At 41.7% G+C, this 16,424-nt stretch overlaps 2 protein-coding genes across 3 annotated transcripts; one reads left to right on the top strand and one right to left on the bottom strand.

The window, feature by feature from the left end:
• The first annotated feature begins 71 nt into the window (after nt 1-71).
• On the top strand, nt 72-6,845 carry MRPL47 (mitochondrial ribosomal protein L47). 2 transcript variants are annotated; one of them, XM_009642988.2, is made up of 7 exons: nt 72-81; nt 795-940; nt 1,493-1,553; nt 2,277-2,373; nt 3,263-3,393; nt 4,517-4,612; nt 5,043-5,293. In XM_009642988.2, the coding sequence occupies exons 2-7, from the start codon at nt 799-801 to the stop codon at nt 5,158-5,160; spliced, it is 645 nt and encodes a 214-aa protein (XP_009641283.1). In that variant the 5' UTR covers nt 72-81; nt 795-798; the 3' UTR covers nt 5,161-5,293. The 2 variants fall into 2 exon arrangements, 1 of the variants encoding a protein (XP_009641283.1); XR_004842544.1 differs by lacking the exon at nt 72-81 and adding an exon at nt 6,767-6,845 and having other exon boundaries at nt 536-940; nt 5,043-5,266.
• Nucleotides 6,846-7,026: 181 nt separating this feature from the next.
• On the bottom strand, nt 7,027-15,826 carry ACTL6A (actin like 6A). The gene is made up of 13 exons (XM_035898446.1): nt 15,725-15,826; nt 15,368-15,542; nt 14,898-14,998; nt 13,481-13,578; nt 12,685-12,779; nt 12,312-12,418; nt 12,137-12,226; nt 11,876-11,937; nt 11,409-11,523; nt 10,729-10,809; nt 9,666-9,761; nt 8,483-8,569; nt 7,027-7,895 (listed from the first exon to the last, which is right to left on the bottom strand). The coding sequence occupies exons 1-13, from the start codon at nt 15,824-15,826 to the stop codon at nt 7,815-7,817; spliced, it is 1,290 nt and encodes a 429-aa protein (XP_035754339.1). The 3' UTR covers nt 7,027-7,814.
• Between the last annotated feature and the right edge of the window lie 598 nt (nt 15,827-16,424).

Here is a 16,424-nt window from a genome sequence, read left to right as displayed (position 1 = left end):
TGCACACCACTCCCTGCTAAGACACGTGGTGCCATTTGCAGATGGTAAGTAATAAGAGCAGCACCGCGCTTCCAGCGGGGGGTGTGTGTGTGTGTGTGCGCGCTTATACCGCGTGTTTGCTGCTTCTGCCGCTCGGTTAAAGGCAAGGCGGGAGGGCGCGTTCCTGTGCCGTGTACCTCAGTCTTTCTCTTAATTTTCAAGTTGTTATTTATCTGTGAGTATAGTCTGGAGCAGAGGAGGCTGAGGGGACCCTTCCCGCCCTCTACAACTGCCTGAGAGGGGGCTGTAGGGAGGGGGGGGCGGCCTCTGCTCCCTGGGAACAGATGACAGGACGAGGGGGAATGGTTTGAAGCTGCACCAGGGCAGGTTTAGCTTGGACATTAGGAAAAATTTCTTCCCCGAAAGGGCTGTCAGGCTCTGGAATGGGCTGCCCAGGGAGGTGGTTGAGTCCCCATCCCTGGAGGGATTTAAAAGAAGGAGAGATGAGGTGCTGAGGGACAGGGGTTAGTGGTGGGACGGCAGGGTAAGGTTAAAGGTTGGACTCAGTGATCTCAAAAGGCTTTTCCAACCAAAGCGATTCTAAGATCCTGTAGGTAGGTGATAATTGGATGAGGCGGGGGGAGGAGAGAACACGGCTGAGATGATGTTTTTACGAAGACCCGGACCTGCGCCTTTTCCCCCCAGGCTGTGGCTTTCGCCCCTCTGTAGGACCCCACAAAAGCAAGAAAGCCCCTCAGCCACCTGAACGGTGGGGTTCTCACCACGCCTGGTTTTTCCTTCTGATTGTTAAGCAGATGGATGCTGAATGGGTGCCACCCGCACCCGGCAAAAGTTGAGCCCCTCCGTCAGCTGAAGTTTCTGCACACCACGTTGCCTCGGAAAGGTCTGGAGGAGTTTTTCGATGATCCAAAGAACTGGGGAGAAAAAAGCGTAAAGTCTGGTGAGTTATGTTTAGCGTTTCTGATAGTGATCTTTGAGCTGCGTGTGCTCAGCTGAAATCTGGGCTGTTCTTTTGCATCACGGGAAGTATTCTTAGCTACATAAAACCTACTCTTTATATGTGTATGTACATAAATATACTTGTGCATTTTATGCCTGTTTATTTTTTCTGTGTTTATGAAAACAAATAGCTATTATGCAGCAAAATATTTTGCTGTAAATCCTCTGCCTTGCTCTTGAGCGTATCACAGAAGAGGTGTTCTTTGATGAAATATACGGTACCGTGGAAGGAAAATACTTCAATGTAAAGATTCATCTTACAGCTTTTCCCTACTCCCAGCCTTTTACAGCCACAAATAAACAGTACATGTCATTGCCCTTTTAATATGTTGGTATTTCCAAGCAAAGCTGAATATCCACAAGGACAACTTTCCAAAAGTTAAAAAAAAGTGGTCCTTGTTCTGTTGAGTCAGCTGAGCCTGCGAATAGAAGCACTTTTTTCAGAATAAGAGAACTTTGTTCAATTAGACTGATTTTTATTTTATTTTTACAGGGGATGCATGGAATATAAAGCAGCTAAGGGGCAAGAGTAGTGAGGACTTGCACAAACTTTGGTAAGTTTTAGCAAAGCAGCTTCTCTTCTTGTAAAGCAGCTCTGCATGTTTTATTAAAATGCCATACTTGAGCCCGCTTTGGCCTTGGAGCAGCCCAAGGTCTGGTGCAGCTCAGGATGCGAAAGCTGTACTGCAGGTGGTCCTGTGATGGCTGTCTGGTACAGAGCGTTCAGGCCTGGCACAAAGAGGCTGAGTTTGAGCCCCTTGGGGGTTGTTCGAACTGCAGGACAGACCTGCTTGGACGTGACCTCCAGTGTGGCTGGCTATGGAAACAGACCAGGCTGCTCAGGTCTGCGGCCAGTCCCATGCTGAAAGTCTCCGAGGCCGGAGGTTGCGTTGCTACTCTATAAACAGCCTGTGCCAGCGCTGAACTTGCACTTAATTATTATCGCAAATGGTTTTTTTCCTTGCTCTGTCTTGTCCTTTTGCTGTGCACCTATAAGAAGAGTCTGTCCCTGCCAGGTAGGGGAAGACTACGTGGCATTAACCTCTTCCCTCCTTAGCTGCCTTTATTCCAGGTTAATTAAACCCCTTTCCCTCAGCCTCCTCGCCTTGTGTCCCGCTCTGGGCTTTCTCTGGTTAGCCAGCATCTTTCCGCTTCCTTACGTGCAGCTAGCGGGTACAGGCTGTGGGGTTACACGTGCTCTGTCCAGCAGGGTAGTGAGTGAATAATTGCTAATGCATCTAGAAATTATTTTTGAAGTACTATGCTTTCTGATCTAGGTATGTCCTACTGAAGGAAAAAAACATGCTTTTAACTTTAGAGCAAGAATCGAAACGACAACTCAGGCCTATGCCAAGTCCAGAACGATTAGAAAAGGTAACTTTTTCATACTAAAAATATAAGTAAAATTGCTGAGTGAAAGGTAAGGCATTTGTAAACGTGTTAAAGACCATTCTCAGAATATTTTCCTGATTTTAGTATAAGTACAAACACTACAGTCAAGCAACACTGTGGGAAAGGCCGCTCTGCCTGTTGTAATGTTAAGAAATCTTTTGCCATCTTGCCCTGCAACTGAGCTAGAGAATTTCTAGAAAATTCCTAGTAAACCCTTCACAAACTTTATCTACTTAACTGTTGTCGCCTTCTTGCCTGACATTGTCTTCTCCAAACTTGTACCCTTTAGTTCTTTCCTGTCCTCACGATTTGCATCCCCTCCTTTTGCATTATTGTGATTCTGCAACTCATTAAATGCTTTCCTCTGTATCTTTACCATTGAAAACTTCATTTATTTATAAATTGACTGTCATCTCTATGCTTATGTCTCATGGGTGGAAATCTATGCCTTCATGGGCCAGTTAAATAATCCAGCTGTTTGGCACGAGAGATATTCTCAGATACCCCCCTATTTATCCAAGTTAATTTGGGAAGAGTCTGACCTTTACATGTTCCACTGAATTTCTTTGTATGGTTTATCATTTAACTTTATATTTGTCACCACACGCCTCTGTAACTGCGTTGTGATCTTTTGGTTTTTGTCTATTTCACCTCTCTCCTACCCTTACATTAAGTGCCTGTTCTTTCCTGTTGTAGCACACAGGGCCCCTTCAGCTGCTTCACTCAGCCCACGACTGTGAGATTGCTCATGACGCAACTCCTAGTGTGTTTTACTTTTCCTTTAAATTTTGGCTTAATCTTCATTTGAGATCTTTTAAATTGTCAGCATTGTGTTTTGTTGGCTCATCCTGAAACTATTTCCTATTTCCAGGTAGAAAAATCTATGAAAAATATTGATTTGGTTGTCAAAGAAAGAGAAATTGCTTTGAGGCTTTTACAAACTGGCCATGAAAAGCCAGTACCTGGCGAGTGGAGACATGACTTCTTGGGACGCACCTACTGGTACGGAAAAGAGAACTTGTTCTTCATGTGTGTGAGTTTTTCTCGTGCTGTGTCTCTTTACCAGAAAATCCTTATCCAGTCAAGAAAGGATGCGCGTATGGTATAGCAGATACTGCCAGATATATGGCAGATATTTAACTTATTTAGAAGCTTCTACCTTCAGCGTTGGTTATTGTCCAGGTACTTTTCTGTAGTCTGTAATTCCAGGTGGTGATGCTGAAGGCCCCAGCAGGACCTGCTGTTTCATTAACCAGTATTTTACCCTCATCTCACTGGCATTTGAAGCGCTAATTGCAGTATTCAGTTCTGCAGTGTAGATAACAGAAGGTCACACAGTATAGTAACAGTGAATTTGGAGTTTACCCACTTGTTTACCCGTTAAATGTATAGCTCAGTGGGGTACTAAATGCACTAACCACTAGCTTTACGTCTCCCGTACACCTCTTTCTGCTTGGAAACACTGTCCACAAAGAAGGGTTTGCCCGTGCATTTAGAAGTCCAGTCCCCAGTTACAGCAGGGGGAAGGGGCAGATGGCATGAAACGGTCTTTATGCACGTGCAGAAACTCAGCGATACACGTATATAGTACGTCTGAGGCAATCTGGCTGCACTGGAGGCTGTAGGTAAGGCTGCACGAGCCATCTGTGCAGCCCATATGCAAAAGAAACCCCAAACAGAAATGACAGAGTCTACAGTTGGAGGGAAAGACTTATGCTCAGGCAGATCTGCGCTTGACATGAAGCTCAAAACACCAGCTTTTAGAAGAAAATTGTAGCAGAGACAAAACTCTTCTCACACAGTTTGTTCCCATCAGCTGTTCAAAGTTTTCTTATGAAGGAATAACTTTAAAATATAAATGCAAAGAACCACTACCTATATTGGGCCCCCTCCTCAAACACCTACAGCTTTTAAAGCAAGACCGCTTTCTACAGAAGGACGCTGAGCTTCGTCCGAGGTGTAGATACAAACCAAGCCAGCCACAGAGCCAAAAGTAAACACATACAAATAGTGCAGTCTACTGGTCGGGCTACTCATTGCCCTACTGTAACCGCGTGTAACTGGGAGAATTCAAGAGCAAAGACAAAAAGTATACGTTCTATAATCCCTTTTATCTCTTTACCAGGTACACTTACAAGGAATGGCCAATACCGTGGTACTTGAACAAAAAACACAAAAAGAGGAAATTCTATTACTTACCTCACGTGAACCGCTTCATCAGGTAAAGATTTTTTTGACACTGAAAGTTATTTTCTGATCTGTTCATCAGTCCTCCTTATTCCCCTTTGCAAGGAAAAAATAGCAGCAATCTTGTTGGTTTTACAGCTAGTAGACCAAAAAGGTGGCTTTTTAAAATTACAGCTTGCTCTGTTTCTTTTTGCTGTTCCCATCTGAGTTAAGAGACCTGGTTATCTATGAGGCTGCACTGCAGAAGTCATTTTACATGCAGAGTACCTAAGATCCAAGGTTGAATTTCTGTAAATTCAAAAGCAGAATAAAAAAAATAGTTTGCTTTGCAGGCATTTTTGCTTATAGAAAGCAAGTTAATACTGAAGTTGTTAATCACTGGGAGCCTCTATTTGATATGGGGGGGTGAGCTCATTAAGGTTGTTACCATCTGGAAATTAACCCTGCGGACTTCTTTATTTCAGGCTCAGACTTGAAAAATCTTTACGTCTAAGGGCAAGGCGGCAAAACCTTGAGAGGACAAGGCGGAAGGTCCTGGAAAGGAAGTTCCCTCACCTCGCTGCAAAATCTCAGAGCCAGTAACATGCTGGAGGGACACTGCAAGCAACTGGTCGAGTATCTTGGTGACTGGGACATGAAACAAGTTCTGAAACCAGCAAACAGCTTGCCTGAGCATTCCTGAGAGTTTGTGTGTTTCGGTTTTGGTTTTTGTTTTTTTTTTTTTTTTTTTAAATCCCACATTTGACCTAAATTAAACTTGTGATCTGGAATTAAAAAGCAGCTTTGGTGCATAACTCAAATTAATCCTAACAGTTGTTTCTAGAACCATTTGGAAAAGGATGTAGTAACCAGCTATTACAAAAGCGAGACACCTAATGAAGTGTGAAAAGTACTAAATGACTGCCAGATGGAAGTATAAAGTGTAGGGGTAGTATTTTACCTGGTTTAGTTTAACAAATATGCATTAAAACCAGACAGAAACGAGAGCCTGTGAAGCTCACGTGCCAGCCTTTGCTCCCTGATCATCCGAGTTAGAGGGACATCACACCTACGCTACACCTGCTTTCTGCATAAAGGCATGGGAGAATGCGCTCTGAGGAACTTTGTCCCTGCTTTAAGTCCAGCTTGCTAGAAAGCAGGAAATATTTAGTATCTGAACTTTTAGCAATGCGGTCTTCATACTTCAAATCTATTTCTACCCGTGACAAATTCAAACATTTGTGCAATGGTTTTTTTTGCAGTGTTTGAAGGAAGACTGCTCATGGCCTTCTAGGAAACTGAAGTAGGAAGGTGCTGCTGCTGCTCTCAGCTAACAGCAAACACCTTCATGAAAGCTTTTAACCTTCAGATGAAGCTGCACGGAAATTTAGAATAAAGTCACAAATACTAGCCTTTGGGGGAGCAGATGTGCCGTGCAATATAATCTGATAAAATACTGGAAACTCCAAGGGAACCAGAACTGCAGGAGATGGACTTACCCATCTCCATCGTGCTGACCTTCCGTTACTCCTCAAGCACCACACGGAATGCCCACTGCTTAAACAAACTCTACAGTGGTGATAAAGCCCCAGGAAGAGCTTTGCTCTCCATACGGTGCGAGAACACTGACAGACCCTACCATCATACTGTAATGCTTTTAGCAGACATACACCGAGGATAGAAGTCAATTACAGACATAGTGAAGCCTAAGCACTTGTCACAGAAGGAAAGCTTAAGGTGCCCAGGCAATTCACAACGAGAAACCAAAAAAAAGCCTACTTTCTATCTTGGCCTCTAGGTACAAGCTGTCCCCTCAATCTTAGCACTTCACTGCTGCCACAGTACCTGTACCAAGCGTTGCTCGTGGGGGTGTGCTCAGCTGACAGGCTCTACGTGAATGCAAACAGGGCAAAGGCTTTTTCCTCCAGTATGACATCACCTAGCGTAGCTGACTTAAGTTTGCCTCCTTGTGTGAGAGAAACACAGTTCGTCAATAGCTTTGAAAATCTGGAGCAATTAACAGTTATCATAAGACAAAAGCAAGCTGTTTTGATAAATTACTTTATTGTTTGGAGGTAATGTGAAACCGTTTTCAACTAGAGGCCTTGTCATTATTTACCCACAAGGTCTTTTAGGATACGAAAAACGTAGCAGTACTGTTTACATTATTTTTTTTAAAATCAGTTAAACGCTATTTGGTTTTCCACAGCTTTTAAAGATAAGGAGCAGAACTTCATTGCGTCCCAATACAGACCATCAGGCAGCTCTAAGTAAGCCTAACAGCAACACAGAGCTGCACCTTGACAGCCAGTTCCTGCTGTTGCTGAGAGAGTCCTCCTCCTTCCTCTGCCCTGAGCGCATGCTCCCCAGGCCGAACGCAGGCACTTACCCGCCCTGCTGGGGGCCAGCCCAGGAGCTGCACCGGCAGCAAGCGAGCAGCCACTGCCCTCTGAGCTACAGCTCCCTGCAAAACGCCAAGCCACAGCCTGAGGTCTTCTGTGGCTGTTCTCTTCCGGGAGAGACAGTTCTTTGCCTTAACTTCCCTGGCTCAACAAGGTTTTGCTTCTCACCTACATCACAAAGGCATTACATACATTCTTAGAAATCAGGTGGCAAAGCACCAATTGTTTACTGAAACTGCCCCATAACAGCAAATTAGCAAACCAGTGCTTAATATAACATTCACTAAGTGGAATGTAAAACTCTCACCAGACAGTTCACTAGAGGTGAACCGAGTCACCTATAGTGGATTACAAATACAAACTTGCCATTTTTGAAACAAAGAGTAACTTTCTCTGCAAGTACTCACAAAGTTGCTCAAATATAAAAGACCAAATTTTATTTTTTAAGAGAGAAATAAGAGCAATTTAAGGCCAAAGTACCAGCAAGGAAGACTAATACCTGAAAGTAGACGAGCTTTTTAATAAATCTGCATGGGCATTTGCAAGGTTATGCCTCTATTAACTAACCTGTAAAGCTGTTCCCAGGAAGAAATACTAGCGAAAATAGACATTTATACAAAATTATAAAATGCTTGTTACATGAATTATTGCTTTACAAGGGATGTAAACATCCTTTTTCTATGACAGTACCAATTAGATCGCCCAAAGTTTCTACGGTTTGTTAAAATGGAACTTGAATTATGCAAAAAATCCAATATAAACTTTCTACAAAAAGAGTCCATCCCATTCCTGAGTATGCTAAAGCTATAAAACAGAAGGAGCACTGAGCAGGCAGCAGTTTTCACAGTAAGAGGTTTAAGGACATTTTCTTTCTACACACTGTTTCCCTCCTTCTTCATATTCTTGTTTAGAAATCCACATCTGTTGAAAAGTACCCTACAAAAACAAAACACAAAAACCCAATCAGAAAACAAATGAAGGTTAAGCGGAACACGATTAGCTTTTCCTAGGACAAAGAACAAGCAAGTCTTTACATTAACTGAGGCAAGAGGACTTGGCCTGCTTATATTTTCCTTCAAGTTTTACATTGCTAGCGATGAAACTACAGACACGAAGCTGCAGTACCGAAATTAGATCTCACTCTCCCTTTCCCATACTGCTAAATTAATCCACACAAACCATTTCAGTACTCAGTAACTTGTAGAATTAAGCTCAGGAGTATGATGAAGAAACAGGTTTGCTACTTTCACAGTGCACTATATACATATAATGTCATTTCTAGACACTGTATTTCAAGCTTGCACCTTGCCATTAAGAATGGGAGAAAGCGGCAAGTTATTTTTTGATTGGAAATGCTCATGTCATCTTGTTTTTTAAACAGATTCCCTTCACCTTACCACAAGGAGAGACAAGATTACGATTGCTACAGCAGCACAAACTCTGCAGTGCACACTCAGACGCAATTAGATTTTTGGGTGACAGCGCAGCTTAGCATAGCAACATGGTAACGCAGGTTTACTAACCAAAGAAGCCAAAATCGAACCACCAATCCACGAGCTGAACCTTCGCTCCACCGTTGTGTTGTTCGCTATCAACTTCAGGCGCATGCTCTGAGTAGAAAAGGAGGTAAAATGAAAGAACAGTCGAACAAATTGTAGGCTGGTGACCTTTAGGGACAAGAGAACGACAGCACAAGGAACTTGGTGTACACACCAACATGCGGGTGGAAGAGGTCAATGTCATTGAACTTGCAATAATGACCATCTGCCCTGTACGTAGAATTCCAGACTAGCCACAGTGGACCAGAACATGTGTGGTGTTCTTGCCTCCCAGGAGGGAGCAGCAGCAAATGCTTAAGGCGAGAAATAGGGCAGGCAGAGAGCAGTAACACAGTATATACTGTCATCTCTAAAACCAGGCTACTTAAAACATGCACTGGGACTAAAACGTTTAACATTGCTGAACTTAATTCATCTAGTCCTTTTTGGACCTATTCATTCCTTTTGCTTTCAAAACGCCTTGTAGCAGTAAAATCTTTGCATTTCAGTGGGTTCCTCCTCAGCTATTATAAGCAGCAGTGAGTAACTTCCTCTCTCAGATTCTCATAACATTCATGGTTTCAGAGTTGCTACATTTTTTCTTGAGTGTGAACATTCAAGAAATATTATATGTGCTCGCAAGAACACAGGTGTAAGGTATCAATACTGTCTTTGACATCAACTGATTTAAAAAAAAAAAGAAAAAAAAAGATATAAGTACATTAAATCAGCAGGTTTTATCTATGAGTAGGTGAGTTGTCTGTAGGATCCCGGAAGAACAATCCCCATGACAAAGTGACAAGACCTCAGGCAGAACGACTGAATGTGCCTCAAGTTAGTCAGCAACACTTCAGAAGAGAGGCCATCAAGGGAAATAGTGACTGCTGCTTAGGGACAACTACAGAACTTAGAATCACAATCTGAAAGCAGGAACTGAGAAGTAAAATATTCAGAAAGTAGTTATAATACCTGCTGGAATTCATTTTGTGTAAGCACTTTGAGACTTCTTTCTTTTCTTTAGAGAAGGAGGAGATTTCTTACCCCACAGAAATCTCTTCAGCTGCTGGGTTCCCAACAAAGTCAAAGCTACGATACACAGCTGTGTATTTATGTGACAAAAAGCAAAATTATAAGTAACTCAAAGCAGTAATTTAAGGAGTTATTTTACCGGTGGAGTTTTCTGAGACAGTTCTCTGTTCAATCTGTCTGTGAAACTCTGTATTAGGGTGTTTCCTCCTGCTACAATCACGCTGCCATAGAGGCCCTAAAAAGAGAATAAGCAACCTACAATATTAACTCTGAAATCATTCTGAAAACAACTATTTCACAGAATAGAGGAATGGCACACAAGTACACACAAGCAACAGCAATAATACATCACTTGATGCCAGCAATATTACCTCTCCCAATCCAATTAATTTGTTAACCACTTGAACAGCATTCAATACATCTTAACATTAAACTACACAAGGAAGACAGAAGCTGTGATTAACAATTCTACATGGTGCCACAGAATATTTCCTACTGTAGAGAACCCTACACCTACAGGTACCTCCTGTGTCCAAACCATTGGTTTCCGTACAGCGGGATGTTCCAACCACAAAAGAAAACCCCACAGCCCTGCAACAGTTTTCAGTCTCACTGATGCTGCAGTTGGTGAACGCAAATCATGGTCTGGCCTACTAAGCCAGCCTGACATGCAAATTAAGAGGAAAAATTTTTGAATCAACCCCCATGCAGTCCGTATCAAACTCGAATATTTTCAAATTGACATCTGAGAAAGTCAGAACAGAGTTTTAAAAATAAAGTTTTCCTTTAAAACCTCTTTTCTTCCTTCTACTCTCCACAAAAGTTCCATGGGATTGGTTACGTTTAGAAGGTGTATCTGCCACACCCAAAAATCTGACACACACAAAGCTATGAACATAAAATGCTCATCTGAAGCCAATCCAATGCACGTTATGCAGCGCCAGCCACAAAATCTGGACATTAGCTATTTAAATATAGGTAGCAACACTGACTAAAAGTAAAAAATCCCGATTTAGCATTTTGTAAGACAAAACAGTAATTGTACCTATTCCTATATACAAGTAGGTAATTATTCCAATGTGTTTATCATCATCCTAGGAAATCCACACTTCTTCATGAACAGTGTTCTAGTCCCGCAAAATTGTATCAGCACAAAAATATCTATGTCTTAAAATAATACATGTCTGACTAACACCACTTACCGGCCTGATGTCTATATCACACATTCCAACGCTTGTTGTGACAACGTGGCTCACACCCAACATCGTGTTACCAGATAAACCCTAGAATTAAAATTAGTAATCTACACATCATTGCTTCAAAAGAGCAAGGCGTACAGAAGCCCTGAATGCGCTGAATTTACAAATATTATGAGAGGGAGCTAAGCATTTTTTAGGGAAGGGAAAAAAAAAAAATCCTGTTTTCCCATTCAGCCCATCACCACCCATTTTGAACTGCATTTCTTCCTTTGCTAGCCCAACCCTAAAATAACACAGGCAAATCGTACCCCCAAGAGAACCACACAGTGTAAATACACTCATACAAATCATGAAATTAAGAACATTATCCAAACGGAAGCATGTGCCAGGGCGGGTTTAGGTTAAGGTTGGACATTAGGAAAAATTCCTTCCTGGACAGGGCTGTCAGGCTCTGGAAGGGGCTGCCCAGGGAAGGGGTCGAGTCCCCACCCCTGGGGGGATTTAACAGCCGGGCAGAGGCGGTGCTGAGGGCCAGGGTTTGGGGGTGGGATGGCAGGGGTAGGGGAATGGTTGGGCTGGGGGAGCTTAAAGGGCTTTTCCAACCTCAATGATTCTGTGATTCTATTCTATGATAATCTAGTAATTTAAAGCCTTCCAATTACTACACATCACAGTTGTTTTACCTTTACATTAGAAGGGTCAAACAATCCCTCAGGAATTTTCAGACGCTCAGCACCAAAGTCACAGTTATAGCCATTGGGGAACTCGTAATGCACTGTTGGCATCTGCGCTGCTACCCTAGAGCATGAGTCAGAAAGTAACGTATTGAAGTGCAACGTAAATGGGATGTTAAGTTATCTAAGTAGCATTATAAACCAAGGTTTCAACTGGAATATTGTGCCTGGTTTCAACTGGAATATTGTGACTGATACAATTTACACTTTTGATAATATTTATTATGATCTCATGCATCTTGGAATATTAAATAAAAAACTATCACCTGGATGTATGCTGTATTTCTACTTTCAGAAATAAACAGATTTTATCTAAAAACTACTTCTGTTGTAAAACCAGCTAACAGCAATGAACAGGCTGAGCACCCCATGCACAAATGATAATTAATTTTACAAGAAGGAAAACAGCAACGTACTGTTCATCATAAGTCGAGTCTGATACTTGGAGGACAGAAGCTTGGAAGTCCTGAATGACACACTATGGAGTTAAGAATAATATGGTTGTAAGAATTTCAGTCTTCAATTTGATAGAATTTATAGAATTGACACGGACTTTTGACACGGACTTTTAAAAAGGTTTTCTAGTTCTACAAGAGGAGAACCCAATGAACTTGCAAACAAAACCTCTTTATGGGACACCTAGGGGAGTATGAGAGTGGGAGAAGTGACCTACTTACATTACACATGTAGTTGTGCCAGGACCTAGTGACCTGGGGTAACTTCTCTTTTCTCTTCCAGTTTGCTGGCGACCCCTCACGAACTGCCTCCTGAGATTGTAGGAAATATGATCATTGGTTTACCATTTAAGACTCTCCCCAAGCAAACACTTACTAAATTAAGTTACTTTCCCACCTTTGAAGCAATCATATATGGAGGAATTATCTCTATGTTCATTTCCTGAAACAATTCCCGGCACTGCATAGTAATAAAGTCTCCTGCAAGTGGTGATTTTACAATACCTAAAAGACAAAACAGACAAAAAGCCACACACAAAAGAGAGAGAAACAAAAAAACCCAACACCCCCCCCCCAACCTAGAAAGCATTGAAATCATGAACAAACTCTTCCAACTATTTGTCACTGAACACCATTAGGTTTTTGGGGTTTGGGTTTTTTTTTTCCCATATTTAAGGGGATACAATTTTGTCTTGTTTTTAAGTCTGTGTAAAAGCATAAAGCTAACTCGACCTTGATACTGCAATGTTATTATCTGTGAAAATTTTTACCTTGCTGAAGTACGTATCCATCGTGCACTGGAATAGCAGTGGTGTGTGTTGCTCCACTATCCAAAATGAGACCTGTAGATCTCCCGTTAGCAAAACTAGCCAAAAGGATTAAGGAAAGTATTGTCATTTTCACTTTAGAAAAAAAAAACGTTGCCATACAATTGGAGCATAACTAGGAATGAAGACCCCCGCGTGTTATTGCTTTTCCAGCACATATGTTCTTTCTGTGAAGTGCACAACCTCACAGAGAGCACGGCATTTAACTTCTACCTGTGAACTAACTTGAGCTTCAGACGTACAAAGGTGAGACTTCACATCAATGCCATGCAGCAAGCTCTAAGTACATCCAACTCATTTAGGCTCTGAAGCTGAAAACATGTTATTAGTTTAAAATAATTACAAATATTCATCTTAAGGCTATGGGATCTTCAAGCTCTAATTACAGTATTTAGTAGCCTAAACAACACCATTTCAGATCTGTAATATTCTTACCCATTGTTACAACGGGAGGGGAAAAAAAAAAAAAAAAGACAACTAAAAAAAAACCCCACCCAAAAAACCCCTGCAAAACACATCACCTCCAAGGAAAACAGTCAGATTGGGAGAACTTCAAAACTGAGCTCTAAAGCTTTCAAGTTCAGAAAGGGAATTTGTTTACTTCCTCCTCAGATGTTTATGGAAAAATTAATTTGAAAGAAGAAAAGTTAGACATGTTGTTATACTAGGAATTGCCTAGAATAAGTTTAGCGTAATTTCCTGGTGGGGTGGGGAAGTGGTGAAGCATTCCAAAGGATACGCTGTTAGAACAGCGGTTTTACACAAGAAAAAAGCAGGGATGTTGTAGTGTTCAAACATCAACTCAGTCAGTTTTTCACGCTTTGCTCTAGTATTCCACTAGAAGAAAAAAAAAAAAAAATAAAGCAAGCCACAAATAAGTGACCAAAAGGAAGACATGTTTCTATTGAGGATTATTAGAGCGCACAAAAAGAATGCTAACACAATAAAGAAGTAATTAGAATTATTATAGCCAGTTTCAAATAATATCAAAATTCTATAGAGACAGATTTCTAGTAATTTACTTCTTTAGAACCTTTTTTATTCCAATTCTACAACAACACGTTAGTGTTTATCTATCACATAGAATTAAAAGTGATACACGCTTTTACTGTTACAACAGAGGTTTCTTTACACTTCAACAGCTCATCCAGTCTCAGTCTCTCAAAGAACTCTCTAAAACAAGGAACACGCCCATTTTACAAGGGGAAAGATACCATGAAATAACTTGCCCCACTGAAAGAAGAATAAATCCAGATCTCCCTGTTTCCAAGGTATCTTCCTACAGTTCTACTGCACTTGCGATTAAGCCAGGATAACTATCAAATATTTTACACGTTACAAAAAACCACAAAGTTTTTTCCAAGCCAATACGTTAGATTAGTTCTATAAGGTGAATGTTAAGGGGAACTTCTATTCAGACACCCACTGAGCCGTCAAACATGAAATAACCAAATTCATCCATACTCCACAAGCTACAACTCAACACAAGGAAATAATGAAAAAGAAAACCCTTTCATAATATCTTATTGAAGAAAGGCATAACTGTTGTGTGGCATGTCTACCTTTTATATTCTGACTTTAAGATCTGTCCTTCAATTGCTGAGCATTACTAAATGACACAAACCTTGTCCGCGTTGTTTTTCCAGAAATTTTTATTCACCCACCTCACTTAACTCACGGGGCCATTTACAGAAATGAAGACAGAAAAATTAAAACTTCTTCATTATAAATATTATTGTCTGTCAGGTAATATTAGTTGTAAGGCTGAATGAAGCAACAGGTTTTCAATGGCATTTTATTTTACACTTAATACAACACCTAAGAATCTTTTTGCTTTTATTCTAGGCAGTAAAGTAAGATTTATTTTTTTTTATTTTGACTTCTTTTCAATAAGCGAAAGACAACAGCACATAGTAAATACTTTCCAACACAACTCATGAAAACAATTTGAAATAGTTTGCTTTTTTTAGACATTTTTCCTAAACAGATTGCTTTCCAGAACCTGGCAAAGTATCTTAAAATTGTTATTTCTGTGGTTAAGTTTTAACACTTGTAACCTAACAAGCCAGCGTCAGACTTGTTCAAGACCGATGTTGATAGAGTCAGCAAGAAGATACAGTAAAGACTTTTCAAAATGCAAAGCTGCTTTTACTCACTGGTGCTTCGGACATAAGGACAGGATGCAAACTTGCTTCAGATTTAATATGCATCTTGTAAGTGTGATCCAAAATTGCCTGGAAGCTATCCCAGTCTTCAACTGTAACAACATCGAAGCGAGCAGATTAGTTACTTCTAAGTTTTGTTCCATTTCATAAATACATAAAGGTTTTCCAATGCTTTTGTGTAGAACTCTAGTCAAAAGCTATCCTCAGCAGACATACACCTCCCTTCACAGCTTTGCACAGTTCTCACAATTTGCAAGCACCGTAATCAGAGCATCTCAAGGATCATGCCGAAAGTCCACCAACATTGTAAGCCAACTATCCTTCACACAATTTGTAAGTCGCGTTATCTGTTCTTACGGCTTCTGTTGCCATACGGAACATCTGCTTGCATGAAAGCTGTGACTTTTTACAGCCTAGCAACGCCATTCTAAAAACAGGTAGAAAAAGACAGAGCACCATACTCATTCCGTTTTTTAAAGGTGAAATGGCCTCCATGTTTTCCCTCGGAACTCTCAGGGCATTGGTGTCTATGTAGTAAGTCGGGCCCCCTTGTTTGCCTTTGTCACCATCTATCTCCATCAGAGTGCTGCCATTGTCCCTTTCCAGCACCACACCAATAGCTGTTGGAAAATCAACCTGTAAGGCAAGAGGTAAGGAGTATATGAGAATTTTTAAATGTTTTGGGTGGGCTTTTTTGCTCATAAATTCAGAGCTTTCCTTATACAACACAGCCAGAACAAAAGCCAGCATATTCTGAGAACTCGTAACCAAACAAGATTTAAGGTGATGCATTTCCATAGAGTCACGCAGATTCTCACCTTTGGACAGTCCTCGCCTGCATAGCCTGCTCTCACCGTATACGAGCCAATGTCAAAAACAAGAGCCCCGACTTCATCTGAAAAGATTGTTGATAAAGACATAGCAGTTATTACACTCTACTATGATCCTGACCTTTCCCTGCCCCACTTGTTTTGCCTGCAAAAGCAGTGAGACATCAAGATGCTTCTCAGTTCAGAACTCCAGTTACCAGAGAGCTGTTAGAAGACTGCAGATAGGCTTTAACTTGGATACTGCACTACCTTCCTTCGGCAAAAGTAAAAGCGGAATTTTAACAGAAGGGGGAGAACACAGTTGCATCTACATAGATTACAAAGTTTCCAAAAAGTGCTAATTTAACAGGGATGCAAACCCAGGTGAGCGGGGGCGACCAGAATTACAAGGTGGGCCTGACGCCAGCAACTCTGTAAGTGAAGCACCCCTACCCTTGTGACGCCCACCCTCGCTGGGGGGCCCTGAAGAAAGCACCCTCCAGAAAAGCACAGCCTGAAACAAAACACGCGGACCTCAGCCCTCACGGCAGGAGGGGTGCTCTGGGGAGGAAACTACACCCCAGCTCCCAAGGCGCGGGGTCCCCTCGGGCCACCCCGCACCCGAGCAGCGCTAACGCGGCCCAAGGAGGCTCGGCCGGGGGGAGCGTCTCGGCTGAACGACGCCGGGGGACACGGACAGACGGACGGA

The sequence above is a fragment of the Egretta garzetta genome, unplaced genomic scaffold, assembly GCF_000687185.1.
Source record: "Egretta garzetta isolate BGI_Z169 unplaced genomic scaffold, ASM68718v1 scaffold527, whole genome shotgun sequence".
Lineage (NCBI taxonomy): Eukaryota > Metazoa > Chordata > Aves > Pelecaniformes > Ardeidae > Egretta > Egretta garzetta.
This window is presented reverse-complemented; position numbering and strand designations above follow the sequence as displayed.